The sequence below is a fragment of the Echinops telfairi genome, unplaced genomic scaffold (genome assembly GCF_000313985.2).
Source record: "Echinops telfairi isolate 266 unplaced genomic scaffold, ASM31398v2 ScPeMD7_30;HRSCAF=105, whole genome shotgun sequence".
Taxonomy (NCBI): domain Eukaryota; kingdom Metazoa; phylum Chordata; class Mammalia; order Afrosoricida; family Tenrecidae; genus Echinops; species Echinops telfairi.
Genome location: NW_022103927.1, coordinates 2,562,732 through 2,584,138, shown reverse-complemented (window position 1 = coordinate 2,584,138; position 21,407 = coordinate 2,562,732). Strand labels below are relative to the sequence as shown.

The 21,407-nt window shown below is 39.2% G+C and overlaps 2 protein-coding genes across 2 annotated transcripts; one reads left to right on the top strand and one right to left on the bottom strand.

Annotated features, from left to right (window-relative positions):
• Positions 1–3,169: 3,169 nt before the first annotated feature.
• Positions 3,170–4,114, top strand: LOC101646214 (olfactory receptor 7A5-like). Its single transcript, XM_004715560.2, has one exon. It carries the CDS (start codon positions 3,194–3,196, stop codon positions 4,112–4,114), a length of 921 nt encoding a protein of 306 aa, XP_004715617.1. The 5' UTR covers positions 3,170–3,193.
• A 15,401-nt stretch (positions 4,115–19,515) lies between these two features.
• LOC101645901 (olfactory receptor 7C1-like) lies at positions 19,516–20,457 on the bottom strand. The gene has a single exon (XM_004715559.2). It carries the CDS (start codon positions 20,434–20,436, stop codon positions 19,516–19,518), a length of 921 nt encoding a protein of 306 aa, XP_004715616.1. The 5' UTR covers positions 20,437–20,457.
• Between the last annotated feature and the right edge of the window lie 950 nt (positions 20,458–21,407).

Here is a 21,407-nt window from a genome sequence, read left to right as displayed (position 1 = left end):
ACATTTCACAGTATTACTAATCCTTCCAATTCATGAACAGAGAATATCCATGTATTTGGTCCTTTCATTTCTCTCACCGGTATTATGCAGTTTTTAGACCATTAATTTTGTTTGCATTTTGATCTCTTATTGCCATGGCTGCAGAATTTCATTTTGGTATGTTAATGTTCATTATTGTTATGTGGAAATATATTGATGTATATCTTTATTTATCAAGCTATCATTTTGCTCTCCTTATCAGTTTTAGTATTTTTCTGTTTGTGGCTGTTTCTTTGGGTTTTCTACAGAGACAGTGATGTCTTCTGTGAACAAAGACAGCTTTATTTCTTCCTTCCCAGTCTGTATGTTTTTATTTTTAAAATTTGCATTATTGTGTTTGTTAGGACTTGCATTTAAATAAAAGTGTTAAGAGGGGATATCCTTTCCCTGTTATGAATCCAAAGGGAAAAATGTCTAAGTTTTCATCATTAAACACGACCCTAGTGGTAAGTTTCACAGATGTACTCTATCAAGTCAACTTTTTAAACGTTTTTCAACTTTTTTGGAGGAAATTAAAATGTAAGTAATAGTTTTAAATGTTATCACAAGCTTATTGTGATTTTACCTTGATTTTTTTCTTTAGTCAATGTTTATGTCATTTTGTTTCTTTAACTAGTGTATGTAAGATGTCACCTAGACTGATTTTCAAATTTTGAGCCACTCTCTAATTGCTGGAATAAATACTACTTAATTGTAGCATTTTATTCTTGTCATATATTGTTGGATTCCATTAGTTGGTATTTTGTTGAAGAATTTTGCATTTATTGTCATGGGTAGTATTGAGTGATAGTCTTCCTTTGTTATATATTTGTATCTGTTTTGATATTACTCACTGCCTTTGAAGCTATTCTGACTCATAGAGATCCTGTAGGACAGAGTATAACTGTCCCCAGAAGTTTCCAAGACTTTTACTGTCGATGGAGCAGAAGCCTCATTTTTCTCCCAGGCAGTGGCTGGTGGTTTCAGACTGCTGACCTTGCTGTTGCAGCTTAGTGATAATCCACTCTCCCACCAGGACTCCTGGATTTGATATTAGGATACAGCTGAATTCACAGAATGAGTTAGGAAATATTCCCTCTGCTCTTGCTTTCTGAAAAAGATTATAGACAATTTATATCATTACTATTTTATTTAAAGCGTGTATAATCCACTATTATTTCACTAGTATAAGAAAACATCACCGCGTTCAATATCAAAATGACTTCTAAATGCACTGAATTTTGGTAAAGGAATTAAAAGAAGTTCTTTTTAAAAATTCTCTTCCATTTTTCCATATATGAATATTTCAATAAGTTACTAATATTTTAATATTATACTTATAGTATAAGCATAAGAATTCATTTAAATCACATATATTAAAAATATTATCTAGTTGGGTAATTCATTACTTTTACTTTTCTGGGTATTGTGGGGTTTAGAATTAGGTAACATAATGTTCCTTTCTCTGATTCTTACAAAGCTTGTATTAATCTCTGCCCCCCCCTTTTGTCCACTTCCTTCCTCTCAGTAGATTGGCTTTCCATCACGTCACAGAAGACTGCCACAATAAAATCTCTGTCCAAGGGATAACTGGTCTTGAAATACCCAAAGACATAGTGTTGGATTATCGACTCTCAACTCAGTTCACATAGTAGAGTGAGAGTGACTCTTTTTTCAGTGCATTTTTGTTGTTGAATTGGCTCAGCCTCCATAACACACCATCATAGATTATTGTGGAGAGAACGGTAAATGGGATGCAAGTTGAGTGGATACCTTAAGCTGCCAACTACAGTCCAAAAAGGGAAATACTATACCACTGAGAAATCGAGGGAAGAGTATCTTTGTGGAAGGCTGAATTATGTGCTATTTATGTACATTATATTAGTATATACAAATAACACTACACTGTATCACATAACAATATTGATGTTGTCAGCTGTCACAAAGTCAACTCCAACTCTGGATGAATCCACGTGTGCAGAGTAGAACTGGGCTTTGGGATTTTCAAGGCTGTGACCTTTGGGAAGAAGATCACCAGGCTGGTCTTTAGATTCCTCCGTGTTGATTGTAAATGCCAAACTCCTAGCTAGTAGTCAAGTGCCAGCTCATTTGCACCATCTAGTGGCTCGGTATAATACAATAGGATATGATGTAATGTGGTGTGTTATAATAATACTTACAGAAATAATAAATGATGTTTAAGTTCTTGATCATGTAGTCTTTTACAACCTCAAAACCATTTGATCTCATATTCCCATCACGTTTAATTGCAACTTCAATCCAGATTCCTTTTTTACACACCAGTTACACCATCCACCTTGTCAGAGGGAGTGAGGACTCTTGTGTCAGGGGGTAGCACCGGCGCTATCTCGGTGCAACGTGTTCTTCTCGTGACCAGCATCCTAACTGCATTCAGATTTCCTGCTGTAAGCCTCTTTATCATAAATGCTTATTCTAAGAAACATTTCTTTTTACTCTATAACTTGCTTATATCTTACTGTGAATTACGTGGTTTACAGACCTGACCAGCATTCAAGAAATCACACACATTCTCATGTAGCTCATTCACTGCAATTCCCCGATGTGCCATAGCTTATCCTGCTGCCTCTTTGTGTTTCTGAATTTTGTTCCTGCGCGATTGCTGCCCTCTTAAACTTACATAGTTCATTATTGGTATATGGATAAGAGGTCAGTTCCATCCATGACTCATGTTTGCATGCTCCATGAGTCCATTGGATCTTTTGTATTTCCATCACTCTTCCAACCTCTATAAGGGAAGAGCCCAATAGTTGCATCTTCTGCTGTTCACATTAAATAAGGGTAAGGCTTTTTTTTTTTCACTGAGGTTCCCTCGACTTTCAAGAACACTTGACATAAAATATTTGGTCAAACACATTTGTTGAATGAACAATGAAAGTCTTAAGGAATTTGTAGAGAAATATAATAGTTTAGGGAAAAGATGATTTTAGAAGAAAGGACAGATAGACAGTTCCATCATCAAAGTGAATATTGAGCACATGAGATTCAAGAACATGAGATATACAGATATAAATAGGGAGTAATTAATTAATTGTTCAAAAAAGAAATGACAGTACTATATCACTTAAACTGTTGTTAACAGCTTATGACATGTTTACAAAGCTTTTTTTTCTTTCCAAGTAGTTTCATCAGCTACATGGAACCAGGAAACCACACTCATTTTCCAGAATTCATCCTTCTGGGGCTCTCTGAAGAGGCAGAGCTGCAGCCCCTCCTCTTTGGACTGTTCCTCTCCATGTACCTGGTCACCTTCACTGGGAACCTGCTCATCATCCTGGCCATCACAACAGATGCCCACCTCCACACACCCATGTACTTCTTCCTCTCCAACCTTTCCTTTGCTGACATCTGTTTCACCTCCACCACGGTCCCAAAGATGCTGATGAACATCCAGATGCAGACCAAAGTAATTACATATGAAGACTGCATGACTCAGATGTACTTTTTCATGCTTTTTGCAGCCTTAGACAACTTCCTATTGACAGTGATGGCCTATGACCGGTTTGTGGCCATCTGTCACCCACTGCACTACACGGTCATCATGAACCCAAGGTTCTGTGGCCTCCTGCTTCTGACCTCCTGGGTATTGTCGTTTCTGGACTCTGTATTAAATGGCTTGATGGTTTTGCAATTGTCTTTTTGTACAGAAGTGGAAATCTCCCATTTTTTCTGTGAACTTAATCAGGTCGTCCAACTTGCTTGCTCTGACACATTTCTCAATGACTTAGTCATGTATTCAACAACTGGACTTCTGGGTGTTGTTCCACTCACTGGGATCCTTTTCTCTTACATGAAGATTGTGTCCTCCATCTTGAAAATTTCATCAGCTGGGGGCAAATATAAAGTCTTTTCCACTTGTGGGTCTCACCTCTCTGTTGTTTCCTTGTTCTATGGTACCGCTTTTGGGGTTTATCTCAGTTCTGCTGCTATTCAAAATTCCAGGTCCAGTGCAATGGCCTCAGTGATGTACACTGTAGCCACACCCATGCTGAACCCCTTTATCTATAGTCTTAGAAATAAAGACATAAAGCAAGCCCTAAGAGAACTTTTCAGCTGAGGAACATCCTATATAACAGAAACACATCCTTAAGTTTAGAGAGTTACTTTTGAAAAATAAAATTCAAAATAATAAAATCTGTATTATAATTTCCTCAGTTATAAGTGTGGTTATGTACATAATTCAATCTCCTAGATATTTAAGACATAATATGAAAAATTGAAGACATAATATGACATTACTTCCTGTGTATTTTTTAAAATGTATTTACTTTAATAAATCTTCTCTTCATTGGGAATTCTTTCAGGGTGACTTCAGCTTTCATTAGGAAATAGATTTTTCATTACTAGCCATAGAGGAATAGCATACAATTATCAGAAAGGGCCAGTGCTCGTTATGATTCTGAACCATTAAAAACTGGTACAGAAATTCTCTGATTCCTATTTTGGAAAATGTTTTTCTTGTGATTACATCTGGCATGAAACCTTCAACCCTCCTGGGTTATTACACTGAAGTGCTGTTGAATAGTTTAGCATGAAGTTTGTAAACTTTTTCTTATTAAATTGTGAAAAGCACTGGTGGTATGTTCAAGTATTGGAAATGGCTTCCAGAATCACACTGAGAACCATACCAGCTAAGCATGTTCATACCTCTTAAGCATGTTCATACCTCTTCTATCATCAAAAGGATGGTAGAATCAAGAAGACTGAAGTTATTGACTTCCTGTACATAACTAATCTTCTGCCATCCAGATAGTAGGCATTTTTGTTGTAATTGTTAGTTCAAGACCATTAGTTTCAAGACCTCTCTAGACTTCCATTTATTTAGCAAAGATATACATATCCCTTCTTGGCTTCAGTGATACTTCTGGAAATTTGCTTTTATTTTTTCAAAAGAACCCAGTGCTCTCCAATTATGCTTGACCACAAAATTATCTTCACCAAAACATCTGCCTCACTTTTGCCCTTGAGTTTCTCCCTGCAATCTGATAAGTATCTCAAATAGTTATATGTGGAACTCTTGGTTTTCATTATTCTGGAAAATACAGCTCCCTATATTTTCTGTGCACACAGGAAGCAGCTCTGTTGAGTTAAGTTTTGGTCTACTTCAAAGATTGGAGTTTCAAACATATTCACTGGTCAGAGAAAGAAAGATGAGACAATATGCTCCCATTAAGATTACAGCTTTCTTCCCCACCCCACCCCATGTATTATACTGTCTGATGTCTTCCTTTATCCACTTTTCTGTTGTCCACCCCCCAGGGAGGGGATTATATGTAGATCATTGTGATCAGTTTCCCCTTTCTCCCCCACCTTTCCCTTACCCTCCTGGTATTTCTATTCTCATTATTGGTCCTGAAGGGTTTATCTGTCCTGGATTCCCTGTGTGTCCAGCTCTTATGTGTATCAATGTAAGGTAGAATTGGGATCATGATAGTGATGGGAGGAAGCATTAAAAAACTAGAGGAAAGTTATATGTTTCATCGGTGCTATGATGTACTCTGACTAGTCTCATCCCTATGACTTTTTGTAAGGGGATGTCGAGTTGCCTACAGATGGGCCTTGGGTCTCCACTCTGCACTCCCCATCATTCACAATGATATGATTTTTTTCATTCTTTGATGTCTGATCCTATGGACACCTCGTGATCACACAGGCTGGTGTGCTTCTTCCATGTGGTCTTTGTTGCTTCTCAGCTAGATGGTCGCTTGTTTGTCTTCATGCCTTTAGGACTCCATGTGCTATATCTTTTGATAGCTGGGCACGATCAGCTTTCTTCACCACATTTACTTATACACCTGCTTTGTTTTTAGCTATCATGTTGGGAAGGTGAGCATCATGGAAAGCCAAGTTAATAGAACAAAGTATTCTTGCATTGAGGGGAGTATTTGGGTAGAAGTACATCTGCTACCTTAACACTAAACCTATAAATATATGCACATTGATTTCCTGATCGTCATATATAAATATATTTACATACATACATGCCTGTATTTAGACCTCTATAAATGCCCCTTGTCTCCTATGGAGAGAGAGTGGGGGGAGATAGGGGAAAAATGAAAAGCTGGTACCAAGAACTCAAGTAGAAAGAAAACATTTTGAGAATGATGATGGCAACAAATGTACAAATGTGTGACACAATGGATAGATGGATGGATTGTGATGAGTTATATGGGCCCACAGTAAATTGATCTATAAAAAAATTACAGCTTTGTAAACCCTATCACGCAGTTCAGTCCAATGAATCAGACTCACTTGATAGCTGGGTAGTGAGTAGGTCATACAGGAATGCTGAGTGCCACCCCCCTATTCCTCCAGTGAAAAATGTAGACCCAATTCAAAACCCACTGTCATGGGGTACACCTCACAGTCAACAGACAGTGATGAATAACTGCCTCAGAGCATGTCTGAAGCTGCACATCTTTACAGAGAGGCAGACTGTCACATTTTTTAAACCAGGGAGCAAGTAGTAGATTTTAATCTCCACCTTTTGGTTATCAGCCTAGCACTTTAATCAGGGGACTGTCAAATTTTCTCCTTTTCCTCATAGCTGGATAATTTAAATATTATCTGTGTTGGTGACTTCTTCTTGGGATTCAGTCTGGTTGGTGTTCTTTCTGCCTCCTGAATGGTTGCCTGATTTTCTTTTGTTAAGCTGGGGGAGTTTTCCTTTAAGTATTCCCTTGCTATTTTTGATGTTGACTTCTTTGTTATGTCTTTTTTTCAGTACGTTTATTCTAATATTGTTCCTATTCATAGCATCAGACATGACTCTCAGGTTTTCTTCAGCTTCTCTGATTGTCTTATTTGGCTGCTTTTCCCATTTGTCGAGGTCTGCTTGGTTATCCTCTAGGTCACTGGTGATTCTCTGCCTCCTTAAATCTGTTAATTTGCCACTGGATTTTGTTATTTCATCCTTAAGTCTTATATTTCCCTTTGGCGTGTTGCCTTTATCTCCTTGATTATTTCATCATTTTTCTGTATTGCTTCCCTCATATCCTGTATGACTCCAAGCAGCATTCTGAATATTTCTTTCTGTGGCAGGTCAATGTCTGCTCCTTCTATGCACATCTTAGGTTATGACTTCTTCCGGCATTGTCTTCTGTTTCTCTTGCTATTTCATTGAGGCTGTTGGAGGTGGTTGCTGTTTACATGTTGTTTTAGAGGAGACTGGCACCATCTTCCAGAGTCAAAGGGCACTGGGTTCTCTCTTGGGGGACTCCTATGAATGCTTCTATGAACTACCTGCATGTAGCTGCACTGGGGGGTCAGGCTACCACCGTATTTTCCTGTGGTTTCACTCTTACCCTAGCCAACCAGTATTCTGTTATTTGGAATGTGAGTTGGATAGTTCTATCACAGGACACTGTGGGCCCACGAGGGTAGCGTTTCACTGGCTGATCTCTTAGTAAGCTTTAGTGGTGTGTCTCATGGTGCTTGGGGCACCTTGGATGACATGTGGTGTTTCCCTATGCAACTGGAGTGTTGTGGAGGGCCTGTGCATGTACCCTCCTTCATTTAGAACACTACAGATGTCAGGCAGAATTGCCCTAGTCAGAGTTATCACTGTGGATGTTGAGCAGATGTTCCTGCAGCAGTTGGAGCACCACCAACGGTGGGCAGGAGTTCCTCCAGTCACTTGTAGGGCCTTGGGGTGCCGGCTGGAGTTCCCCTAGATGTTTGAATGGGAGATTCCCCCGCTGCATGGGGTATGGTGGAGGATGGGTGTGATTTCCCGAGCTGCGTGTAAAGCCAACAAGGGGGGCAGAAGCTCCCCTAACTGGGCCATCAAAGTTTCCCTAGTCAGAGGGGTGTGGCCTGGAAGCCGGTAGTGGCTTGTGTAAGGAAAGAGAGGGAGAAGAGAAGAAAAAGAGAGAAAGGAGAAAACAAAGACAAGAGCAAAAATAAAAATGAAACTAACACACAAACACACAAAATGCAATGACAAAACAAAAGTAAAAACAGTAAAAAAAGAAACAAGAAAGAATGAAAACTGAATCTGCTGAGACTGTGGGAGGAAAGACAGAAGAGATAAAGGAAAAGGGAAAAAGAAGAAAAAGCAAAAGAAGAAGAAAGGAAATAAAAAGAGAAGAAACAAAAATTGATAAAGAGATAGATGAACCCCATACCGTGTGCCATACCATGTGTAGCACAGCCATGTGCTTTGTGCAGCACTATCACAGGGGGTAGGCTGGAGCTCTTCCCACTAGGTGGGTGCAGTTGCCCTAGGCAGAGGGTAGGGGTCTGGAAACGAACAGTAGCATGTGGAAGGAAAGAGAGGGTGAGGGGAGAAACGGAAAAGAAGAAAGAAAGAAGAAAAGAAAAGAAAGAAAGATAAAGAATGGGAAAACCACAATTGTGCTCACTAAGATTGACTGTGGTGGGAAAGAGAGAAGAAAAAAATAAAGAGTAAAGAGGTAGCTGATCCCTGATCGCCTGAATGTGGGGCTGGAGGGGTTTAAACCCTGCCCCAACGTGGCAGGTTGGTGTGCCCTTTTAGTGGAGGGTCCCACCAGTGCTGGGTGGAATTGCCCTAGTTGGCAAGATCACCTTAGAGGCCAGACTGAAGTTTCCTCCACAGCATGGAGCACTATAGAGGGCTGTCACAGCTGCCTTGTGTGATGTGAAGCGCTCCCACAGAGGGCAGGCTGGAGCTCCCCCTGCTATTTGGGTTAAGTTGCCCAAGTTGCCTGGAAGCCAGCAGTGGTGTATGAAAGAAAAGAGAAGGAGAGAAGAGGAAAAAGAGAGAAAAAGAAGAAAAAAGAAAGAACAAGAGAAAAACAAAACAAAACAAAACAAAACTGGGCCCGTTGAGACTGACTGCCATGGGAAAGATGGAAGGGAGAGAGACTAAAGGTGGAAGAAAAAGAGTAGTAAGCAAGGAGATAACTGAGGCTTGATTGCCTGACTGTGGGGCTGGAGGAGTTCCCACCCTGCCTCAAGGGAGTGGGGTGGTGTGCCAGCTTGGTGTAGGGTTCCAAAGATGCTGGGTGGAATTACCCTTGAAGACAAGATCACAGCAGAGGCCAGGCAGCGGTTCCCACAGTGGTGTTGAGTGCTGAAGTGCATTGGTATAGCTGCCTTGTGCTTTATGCAGCACTGCAGCAGTGGGGGTAAGGGTGGGGGGTGTTCCTTCAGCCCTGTGTAGGGTCACAGGAAAGGCAGGACCTCCCCAGCTGTGTGTAGGATTACTGAGAGTGGAGCTGGGCTGATGCCCTAATAGCTCAGTTTTTTGGTTTCCCCTGGTCAGCTGGAATTAATTAAGTTATTCGGAAACTGAGGCTTGCTCCAAGGGTCTTTGTTATGTTAATAGCCTCTGGGCTCTGTAGCTAACTTCTGGCCTTCCTCATCATGGGCTCACTTATTATGCTAATGTATGTTAAAGGACCTGTTCTACCATTTGCCTTGGAGTTAAACAATGTGCCTGGGATTTGCAATTTTTATGGAGAAAATATTTTTTCTCTCTTTTTTATATTGGGCTTATAGAGTGCCCTGATTTGGGGGCTGACCCTCGAGGAGGAGATCCAGCTTATTAGAGAGGTTGATTTCTTTTTGGCCAACTGTAATGGAATTTGCCCCCTGGACTACGACTATCCTCTTATTTTCTTCCACACCATGACCTGACTCAGGTAATTTCCTTAGTTCTTTTCACTTGCTCCAAGTCTATGGCTACCCACTGATCCTGACCCCCAGGCTATGAGCTCAAGGCAGCTAACAGTGCGAGAAGCTCTGGTGTGGGGTCCTGTGACTAGCTTTAAGAGGTTCTCCTCGTGTATGGGATTACGTCCCCTTCAGGGCGTCAGCCTGGAGAAATTGCTACTCTGCCAAACTAGGGCACAGGTAGCTGCTTTGCTTGAGCCCATGAGCCCAGTACACCGAACCTAGAGCAATTTAGTGTATTCTTGGCTCGCTATGTGAGTGAATGAAAAAAAGTGGGTTTCATGACAGGTCCTAGTACCCTGATTCTAATTTCAGGACTCTGCCTCCCAGTCTCCTTCACCTTACCTCACAATTTTCTGGTCTGGCAGCAGGAGCTCCGAGCAGGTGAATCTAACTAGATGCCATCTACATCTATTTCCCACCATCCATTTTTCTAAGGAGCACTCTAGCCATATTCTTCCAAGATAGTTCAGATTGTCCTTTTAGCAGTGTATGATACTTTCAATATTCTGTGATACCAAAATTCAAATGCATCTATTCTTCTTCAGTCTTTCTTATTCAATGTTCAAATTTCATATGCATCTGAAGTAATGGAAAATACCATGGTTTAGTATAGGTGAAACTTAGTCCTCAAAGTAACACCTTTGCATGAAAAAAAGTACTTTAAAGAGGTCTTGCACAACAGATGTACCTAATGCAATATCTTTTGATCTCTTGACTGCTGCTCCCATGGGCACTGATTGTGGAGCCAAGCAAGAAAAACTCCTTGACAACTTTAACCTTTGCTCCATTTATCATGATGTTACCTATTGGTCCACTTGTGAGGAGTTTGGCCTTTCTTACATTGAGTTGTAATCCATACTGAAGGCTACCGTCCTTGATCTTTGTCATCAAGTGTTTCAAGTCCTCCTCACTTTCAGCAAGAAAAGTTGAGTCATCTGTATATCACAGGTTGTTAATAAACCTTCTTCCGCCAATCCAGATGCCATATTCTTTTTCATAGAATTCAGATTCCCTGATGATTTGCTCAACATATAGATTGAACAAGTATGGTGAGAGGGTACAACCCTGATGTACACCTTTCCTGATTTTAAACCTTGTTCTGTTCACACAATTGCCTCTTGATTCATGTACAAGTTCTGAATGAGCACAGTACAGTGTTCTGGCCCACATTTTGGACCAAGTAGTCCTGGTAAATTAACCACCCTCTAACGCTCCTCTGAAGTTTTTTGTGTTTTTTTTTAAGTTTATTTATTTATTTATTTATTTATTTATTTATTTTTATTCATTTTATTAGGGGCTCATACAACTCTTATCACAATCCATACATACATCAATTGTGTAAAGCATATTTGTATCTTCATTGCCCTCATCATTCTCAAAACATTTGCTCTCCACCTAAGACCCTGGCATCAGGTCCTCTTTTTCCCCCCTCCGTGTTCCCCCCACCCTCATGAGCCCTTGATAATTTATAAATTATTATTTTGTCATATCTTGCTTTGAAAAAGCCCAAGTACCAATCATATGCAGGAAACAGCTCGCCATGTCAAGAAGAGGGGGAGGTGCCTGCAAGGACCACTGTAAACATTGACAACATCCCATCATATGTCCTGACCTCTGGTACCAGAGCCCTTGCAATATAGTCCATCTTGGAAAACAAGGGTTGTATGCACATTATTAGCATAGTGCTGCCCACTCCATGCAAACCTCCACTTTTCCTTGAATTTCAGTGAATATGTGTAACCTTCTTGTTGGACATTGGGAAGGATAAAAACCTGAATGTTTTTTGGATAGGACCTCCTCGTTGCCACCAGCTGTCTTTTTCTGTAATAAAGCTTTGCTCCGGTGAGAATTCTTTGCCTCTCTTGGCCATTCTTGGTCAGGAGAAGACAAGAACCCTCTTTTGTAGGGCTAGACATCGAACAATGTCCCTGCTGACATAGTCACCTCTGATAAGAGGTTTTTGTGAAGAAAATATGAAGGCAATGAGAGTGTAATCAAAGCAGATATCTAGTGAAAAGAGTGTTTTGGACAGAAAAAGCCAGTTTAAAATTCTGAGTTAAGAGCATCTCTTGACAATCAGGAAGCATCAAAGAAGACTTGCTTGGGTAACCCAACTGGAATAAAGAGGAAATCAGAAAGGTTTTAGGAATCCAGGGCTCCCAGCAGCCTAGCAACTTTAAAAATATATATCTACTATATATTATGCATCTTATTAACTACACATATAACGTTGTTGCTGTCAGGTTCTGTTGAGTTGGTTCCAAGCACAAGGGCCCCCAACAGACCATAGAATAAAACCCTAGTAGGCCTTGTAATTTCTTTGTAATTTTTGTTACGTTTGAGCCCATAGTTGCAGCTACTGTGATAATCTATCTTCTTGAGGGTCTTTCTTTTTTTTGCTGACCCTCTATTTTATTAAGCAAGATAGATATGCTTGTTCTTCTCTCATCTCTGGCATATTCAATATTCTTCAACACCAGCATAATTCAAATTTATCAATCCTTCTTTGATCTTCCTTATTCATTGTTTAGTTTTTTTTTTGGATTGGAAGACACAAAACTGTTAAGAGATCAATTTTGATCTATACATTTAATACAATTCTAATCAAAACTATACAAGCATCCTGTCAACAATGACAAAATTTATTATAAAATTCATATGGAAAAGCAAAAAAACTAGAATAGCCCTCAACATACTCATGAGCAGTAGCAAAGTTGAGGAATTCACATTACTCGATTCAATGACTTGTAAAGCTATAGTACTCAAACCACATATTTCAATAAAGAGTAGAGAGATCAGGAAAAGTCACACAAAGTAAACTGATCTTTGATAAATGAGTAAAGGAAAATCTATGAAAAGGGTAGACTCAGTCCAATAAATGGTGCTGAAACAATTAGATGTCCATGTACAAAATTTACACACACACACACACACACACACACACACACACATATACGTACAGACCTACATTTGTATATGCATATCTTTCATTTTTCAGAACAACTAATCTCGAAATTAGAATAGACATATCTAAAATGCAAAATTATAAAACATTTAGGAAAAAGCATAAGAGAAAAAATCTAGGCACGATTGAGTTTAGTGATGGACGCTCATATAAAACCAGAAACTGATCCGTCAAAGAAAAACAGATACATAAATAGCAGTTTGTTAATATTCAAATCTTCTAGTCTGTCACGCTTAGGTAATCATAGACAGTGTTAGAAAACTGAAAGACAAATCTCAGAATGGGAGAAAAGTTTATGAACCATATAGCTTTTAAAAATTGTATCTAAGGTATGAAAAGAACACATAATTCAACAATAAAACAACTACCCAATTTAAAAATGGGCAAAGGATCTGAACAGTCATTGCATTCAAGATGTTATACAGATGACAAATAATCATATGAAAGATGCTGAACTTGTCAGAATTATACATTAAGACTATAATGAGATACCATTACATATCTATGAGGTTGGCTAATGATATGAACACTGACATTTTCTTACAAAGCTGAACATAATCTTATCATATGATCTAGCCACTGCGCTCCATTGTGTTGCCTCAAATTGATTCTGACTTATAGCGAAATTATACAGGGCTTCTGTGACTCCAAATCTCTTTGGGAATTGATAGTTCACCTTTCTTCAGAGCCATGGATGAGCTTGAATCATTGTCCTTGGGTTAGAATCCCAATGCCTAACCCATAGAGTCACCAAGTCTCCTTTTAATGTGTAGAGTAGCTTTATTTATAATCCTCACACACTTGAAACAATCCTGCTGTTATTCAATAAGTGAACCAATCATTGTATGTGTATACAAGAGAATGTTATTCCGCATTAAAACAAAATGAGCTGCCAAGTGCCAGAAAGACATGGATGGACCCTACATTCTCCTGGCAAAGTGAAAAAAAATCTGTCTGAAAAGGCTACATACTATACGATTTCAAATATATGACATTCTGGAAAAGGCAAAATTATCATGATGCTAATAAGACCAGTGATGAGAGGTGAGGAGGAAGTTTAAATGGTGATACTCAAATTGTGGACACATCTTTCTGAATTAGTAAAAATTCATTGAACTTTAAAGACTAAAGAGTTATCCTGAATATATATAAATTTAGAAGATTTGGGGAGTGCCAGGATAACGTAGAACATGATAAAACAATCTAACTGTGTTACAAAGGCATCAAACAAAACCATTGAATGGTGGGGATCATATGGAACCAAGTAATTTTTTTAATGAGTTGAGTCTGTAAAACTAAATACATAGGCAGTGCACTCTAGTTGACAAAGCGACAGCCCTCAGAAGTATGGGCTATCAATTCTCAAACTACTGTTCATGTGCAATGAAATAAAAGGATGGCGCATGATGAGACTCAAGTTTCTTACTGTTGGGAGTTTTCAGATAAGGAAGTACAGGACGTTAGAATGGAGCAGGAAAGGGTAAAAGGATCCATATGGTAATAGATTTGAGTTGGACACATCAGCATGAGCTCATTTACCTTCATATAGATACAGCTCCTTTATATAAAAATATTTATATGCTACTTATACACACAGGTTACTAAACAAATATATCATTTCTTCTTCTGTCAGTTGAGGGGGCTTAGAGGCTATAGTAACCAGGAGTAAATCTAGCATCAGTTTTTGATTTTTAATACTATCTTCTTATAAAAGTAACTGTTGCTCTTTGAAGAAATGACTGATTCGAAGGCCGGGCCAGGAAATAAGTGGTATGTGCTAGCAGCATCTTGTATGCCAGAAAGTAATGAAGTCCTTAATAAAAATAGCCATAATGATGGAGATACAGGAGATGACTGAAAAAGTACAGTAGTATTGCAATATGCTCAGGAGCTCTGGTTGCATAGTGGTTACATGTTGCTGGGCTGCGAACTTCAAGGTCAGCAGTTCGAAACCACCAGCTTCTCTGTGGGAGAAAGGCAGGGGGTTCTACTCCTGTAAAGAGTTACTGCCTTGGACACCCACAGGGGAGTTCCATTCTGTCCGACAGGGTTGCTATGAGTTGGCTTCAACATGATGGAAGTGAGGCAATAGAAAACTGCAATATTCTCAAAGTACAAAATAAATGCTTATACTGATATAAATGATTTGTAGGTATATATTTTACCACAATAGAAAATTTTAAACATATACCACTCAAGTGACAAGCAAACACTGAATATGACACTGGATTCTATCGATTGCCTTGAACAAATATTATTACTATCATAATGACTCATTCTCAATCCATTAAATCGGATTAATAATTCAATTTCAAAGAGTGATTGGATTGGAATAAATTACGCTAAATGGTAAATAGAAAACACCTGGCTTTTGCTTATTATTAGTGAATTTTTTTCTGGATACATTATGCTTATATCTATCATAGATTCATTTCCGACTTCTGAATCCCTACTTCACCTGTGCTATTTCCACTGCTTTTGAACTCTTCATGGCCTTAACAAGAGTAATAGCATGGTCCTTATATTGTTCTGTGGTATTTTTACCCTGCCGTAAACCTTGGTGGACTATTTACAAACTTCAGAATTAAGTATCAACCCTATAGCCAAAATATAATCCCCAACACACATTAAAATCTATTGCCATTGAGTTGTCTTTATGGATGGAGACTGCTACACGTATTTATTTCATGGAATAAGCTACTGGTGAGTTCAAGATGCCAACCTCTTGACTAGCTGTCAAGTGCTTCACCATTGTGCTACCAGTTTTATTCCTTACATAACTTAAGCATACCTTACGGCTTCATTCATCATCGTTACTTACTTCGCTGCTCACTCTTTTATGGGTACTGTTACCCCTTCTCCACCTAGGAGAACTCTAGCTCCGTCAGACTTAGTACCATTATCATATTCTCTGTGAAGTCTTTATTAACCTCCAAAGGAAGAAGTGACTACTGTTAAACCCAATTTACCAGGGTTCCTGGGCTATCTCAGGGTATTAAATTTAATTATGTCCCTGTCTCATTCCCCATTTAGACTGTGAACTCCTTGGTAGAAAACACTATCTCACTCATTTCTTTATTCTCAGAATATAACAGTGTCTGCACCTAACATTTGCTAAATAACTGTTTGTAAAATGACCAAACGAACAAATATTTGATAGAGATTAAACTGTTATTTCCAATAATGGAAAAGACGAAAGAAGCAATGAAACAAAGGGAGATGAGAGAGAGAGAGAGAATATCAGAACCAACATTAAAGGAGACAAATCAGAGAACTAAGGCTTTAAGTGTATCCAAAATTCACCCTCCAGAATAAGGGATGTATCTTGACAAGATTTTGCATTATTTAACTTTTTAAAACTTCTCATCTCTGTTAATGTCCTTGAACTTATGAACGATACAAGTTCCATGCATTATATCATATTTCTTAGGAACTGGGAAGGTACTGGTCACCCACATTACCAAAGAAGCCTCTTAGTTCATGGATGCTGCTTCTTCCTGGGATGGTGGGTCAAAACAGGAACTCTGCACCAGGCAGGATAAAGAGATGGAACCACCCGTGAGAATGCTGGAAGATATGATCTGTTTTCAACCATCTGAGATTAATAAACTTGAAAAGCATACAAGTATCTACACTGTTGAATTCCCTTAAGTCCCATTAACCAACTACTCCTTTATCTTTCTACTCCTGAAGGAATTTAGTTCTCTAGAGCAGCAAAGAAAATTGACACGCAAAATTGTGCCAGGCTTGCCCCTTGGGAGACAAGTTTGGCGCTCCGTGCACATCTCTTCATCCATTGGCATCCTTTCTTCAGAAGAAGGTGATTTCTATTTATGTGTGAATCCTAGTGTTGCAGAATTCTCCTCAAGTCGGCCCCACCACAGATTCTGAAGGGAGATTCAGATCACTCCAAACTGTCTCCTGTCTTCACTCTGTTTTTCTGTGGTGCTAGCTCCCAATCCTATTTTCCCACCCCTCACATGAACATCTCTCTTTATTTCACTGTGTCTTCTTCTGCCTCCCCACTCTTGGAAATATACATTGACCCTCAGTCAACCATGTATTCTTTTGGCTGTTCTTCAAACATTCATTCAGCAATTGCTGTATAGTAAGCACCAAACTATACTCCAGGGATGAAGAAAGAAGTACAATATTTTTCCCTCTCTTAAGGGCCCCAGAGTTTAAGAAAAGGAAAAATTCATTCTTTCTCCCAAGGATCCCTGTGATGGAGAGACATGAAAACAAATAAGTGCAATGAGGTTGCATGAAACTTTATTGAATTGGATAAAGAAAATACTCAGTATTCCTAGGAAGGTTAGTGATTGCTTCCCAGAGAAGTTGATACCAATATTGAACCTTGAAGAAGGTTTTTAGTTCTTGTAGGTGGAGAAGTGGTGAGAGCATTCCAAGAAAAAACAAACACACACCAGGGGATTAAATAACAATTAAATAACTAAAATCTAAGTGGTGCTTATGCACGATGGGAAGGTGAAAGCAGAGTTGTAAATGGTTGGAATAGGTATCGAAGGAGTAGCTTCCGTCAATTTAAAATTTCCAGTGTTCCCTCCCCCACCCCCTTCCTCCTCTCTGTTCTCTTTTGGTACATTTTTTGTGTGAGCATTTTGGTTTTGGTTTGGTTTGGTATAATCTAACCACTAGCTGATAATTAATTAATTATTTAAACATCAATTAATTAATAAAATAATTAAAATACAGAAATGGAACCTTCAGATTTTATACTTGTTCCCCCCAAATGCAGTCTTCCGGTCTCAGAAGGGTGCTTTCTCTGGTGGGTACCAACTGTCATGCAATGTAGAAGGAGCACATTTATGAAAACTTATTATGCATAAGCAAATACCTTGAGGAAAGGAGTTACCGAGCCTGGAGAATCAGGACCAGAGTCTTGGGGACACCAGAGTCAATTGACATACCATAGTTCACAAAGACAATGTTCTATACCTAAATTTGGTGAGTAGAATCTGGGATCTTACATGATCATAGTAGGCATATAAGGTGCAAGTATTTCTCTCTTTCCATTCAGAAGAAAGAAAAGTGATGAAAATTGAAAAAGGCATGGAACCTATTAGTCCAGAGGATCAAAGGACCAAACTTTGGTCTCCACTATCCTGAGATGAGGATGTTGTCCAGCTACCAACACCAACTGCTCTGAAAAGGATCACAATACAAGGTCCTTTATATAGTGGGGGGAAACGTGGAACAGAGCTCAAAGTCCTAAGGCTTATTGGTTGCATAGAGACCGGTGAAGCCATCAAGATTATAGCCCTTAGTGACCTCTCATAGCTGGAAGTAAACTCACCCTCCTAGTAGAATAACTAACAATTTCAGATCAAAAGGGCAGCATTAACCTAAGGAAAGAGGATGGCATAAAAGAGGAATAGAAATAGGACACAGGGAGGAAATGTCACGTCTGATGGTACATAAAAGGGATGAATTTCATGAGTGAAAATAAACTCTATCAATTTCTGAATGCAAAAATATGATCTGTGCTGAAAAACTTGGCCTAAGTCACAAGGAAAAGTTTTCTAAGAGATTAAATGGCTAATTTTATACAATATTATTGTGCTACATTAATATTTTGTACTAAAAAGAGGAAGTGTCTTAGAATAGTAGACCAAGAATATGGCAAAGTTATAACAGTCTTCATCATACTCCATGGTCTAAAAGTCATCCTCTTTCTTTTGGTTTGTATTCCTGCACCACCAAACTTACTCCCCACTGCTATCAAGTGATTCCAACTCTTTGAACTGAACTGCCTGAGAGTTTGCAAAACTGTAAATCTTTAAGGGAACATATACTCTCACCTTTCTCCCTGAGAATAGCAAATAGGTTTGAAGCCCCAGCCTTGCACTTAGAAGCTCAACAGAGCTGCTTCCTGTGCTGCAGAGAAAATATAGGACATTGTTTCTCAGGATCACTGAAACCGATAGTTTCACATATAATGACTGAGATGCTAAATAGATTACAGAGACTCAAGTGGTAAAAGTGCGACAGATGCTGTGGTCCAGCCAATTATGTGATCAAGCATAGTCGGAGGACATTGCGTTATTTGGAATAAATAGAGGCAAAGTCTAGTAGCATCACTGATGTCATTGATTGACATCTATTGCTAAATTGACATTGATTGCTAAACACGTTCATATCTACTAGTGGGTCTTGAAACGATCAGTCATGAACCAACAATTATAGCAAAAGATTCCTACTACCTGGACTGCAGAATGCAGCGTGTTTGTGGAGTTAATTTCAGCAGAGTCTTCTTGATTCTACCATCTTTTCTGATGACAGAAGAGGTGTCAAAATAGTTAGCTGGTCTTGTTTTCAGTGTTGGTCTGCAGTCATTTTCAATACTTAAACATACAGAGTTTCACTCATAATACTTAACAAGAATTCAGTTTAAGGAAAATAACCTAGGTGGGTGAATATTTCATGCCAGATCTGATCTCAAGAAAAAACTAACAAAATAGGAATCTTAAATTTTATGTCTGAGCTTTTTTAGGGTTTGAGGACAATAATGGTGCTGTTGCTATGAGATAATTGCATGCTAGGACTCTATGCCTAGTAGTGAAAGCTCTAGTTTATAACAAAAATCTGTTGTCACTTTCAAAGGAATTCCTGTTGAAAAGACATTTGGTTAAAATAAAGACATTTTATAAAGAAGTACACAGGAAGTAATTTCAGATTATGTCATAAAAATCAAGGAGATTGAATTCTGGACATAATGCAGATGTCTGAACTGATGATTGTCTTTTTCTGGTTTGCATTATTTTGAGGTCTGCTTCTCACAAGAAGCTCTCTAGTATTGAGTATGATGTTTCTCAGCTGAAAAGTTTTCTTAGGGCTTGTTTTATGTCTTTATTTCTTAGACTGTAGATAAAGGGGTTCAGCATGGGCGTGACTACAGTGTACATTACTGAGCCGATTGCACTGGCTCTGGAATTTTGAGTAGCAGCAGAACTAAGATAAACCCCAAGACCTGTACCATAGAACAAGAAAACCACGGAGAGGTGGGACCCACAAGTGGAAAAAGCTTTATACTTGCCCCCAGCGGTTGCAATTTTCAAAATGGAGGACACGATTTTCATGTAAGAGAAAAAGATCCCAAAGAGTGGAATAACACCCAGAAATCCAGTTACAAAATACGTTACTGAGTCAATGAGAAATGTGCTAGAACAGGCAAGTTGCACTACTTGTTTAAGCTCACAGAAAAAATGGGAGAGTTCCAATTCTGTACAAAAAGACAGTTGTAAAACCAATAGACCATGTGCTAGAGTGTGTAGAATTGACAATAACCAAACTCCCAGAAGCAAGAGACCACAGAACTTGGGGTTCATGATGACAGTGTAGTGCAGTGGGTGACAGATGGCCACAAACCGGTCATAGGCCATCACTGGCAAGAGGAAATTGTCTACGTCCCCCCAAAACATGAAAAAAACCATTTGAGTGATGCAGTCTTCATAAGTAATAACTTTGTTCTGCAATTGAATGTTCAGCAGCATCTTTGGGACGACATTGGAGGTGAAACAGATGTCAGTAAAGGAGAGGTTGGAGAGGAAGAAGTACATGGGTGTGTGGAGGTGGGAGTCTGTGATGATGACCAGGATGATGAGCAGGTTCCCAGAGAAGGCGATCAGGTACATGGAGAGGAACAGACCAAAGAGGAGGGGCTGCAGCTCTGCGTCTTCAGAAAGTCCCAAAAGGATGAATCCTGAAAAGCGTGTTTGGTTTCCTAGATCCATGTAGCTGGTGAAACTACTGGGAAAGAGAGAAGAACATTGAAAACTTAGCTATGAACAGTTAAGAATAGTTTAACAGATATGCTATAGTTTATATTTTAAACATAATTAATTCCCATATTATGTCAATAGATCTAGTGTTCTTGAATCCCAAATGCTTAATCTTCTCTGTGGTGCTACAATGATCTAGCTCTCCTTGCTTCTAATTCCATCTTTTCCCTCAAGCAATACATTCCTCTACAAATTCTTTAAGATTTTGTTTTGTTCATTCAACAAATGTCTTTGGCCAATTATGTTATGCCCAGAGTTCTTGAAAGTGGCAGGAGCCTCAGTGAACTGTTCAAATCTTTGCCCTTAGTTGGTGAGGAGTGAAGCACTGGGGATAGGGAACAGCCGTAAGATCCAGCTATTGGGCTCTTCCCTTCCAGAGGTAGGAAGAGTGATGGAATGTGAAAGACACACGGAAACCATTGGTCCAATGGACTTATGGAGCATGCAAACAGCAGTCATGCCTGGAACAGAACTCTCCTCCTTGTAACTATTATCAAACATGTAAGAACAAAAGGGCAGCACTTACCAGGAACACAATTCAGAGGGTTAGGAAAGAAGGAAGAATGGGAACGGGGAACACAGAGAGGAAGTGGGATAAGTGATGCTACATCAGGTGATTGCCATGGATGAGTTAAATCACAGTGTATGTTAGATGTGGACTGTTGGACTGGTTTGTCAACCTTCACAGTAAGGTTTACGTAATTCACAGTGAGAAGTAAGGTACAGTGAAAAAGAAAGGCTTCCTTGTCCAGTCATGTCTGATCAAGAGGCTTTGAGCAGGAAATGTGAAGGCAGTTAGGACGTCGTGATGAGAAGCATAGTTTTAGCAAAGAGAGAAGCAGTGCAAAGCCCCTGACACAGGAGTATTCCTCAGACCAGCTGCCAACAACAGAGTGATGGTTTAAATAAATTGCAAAAAGGAA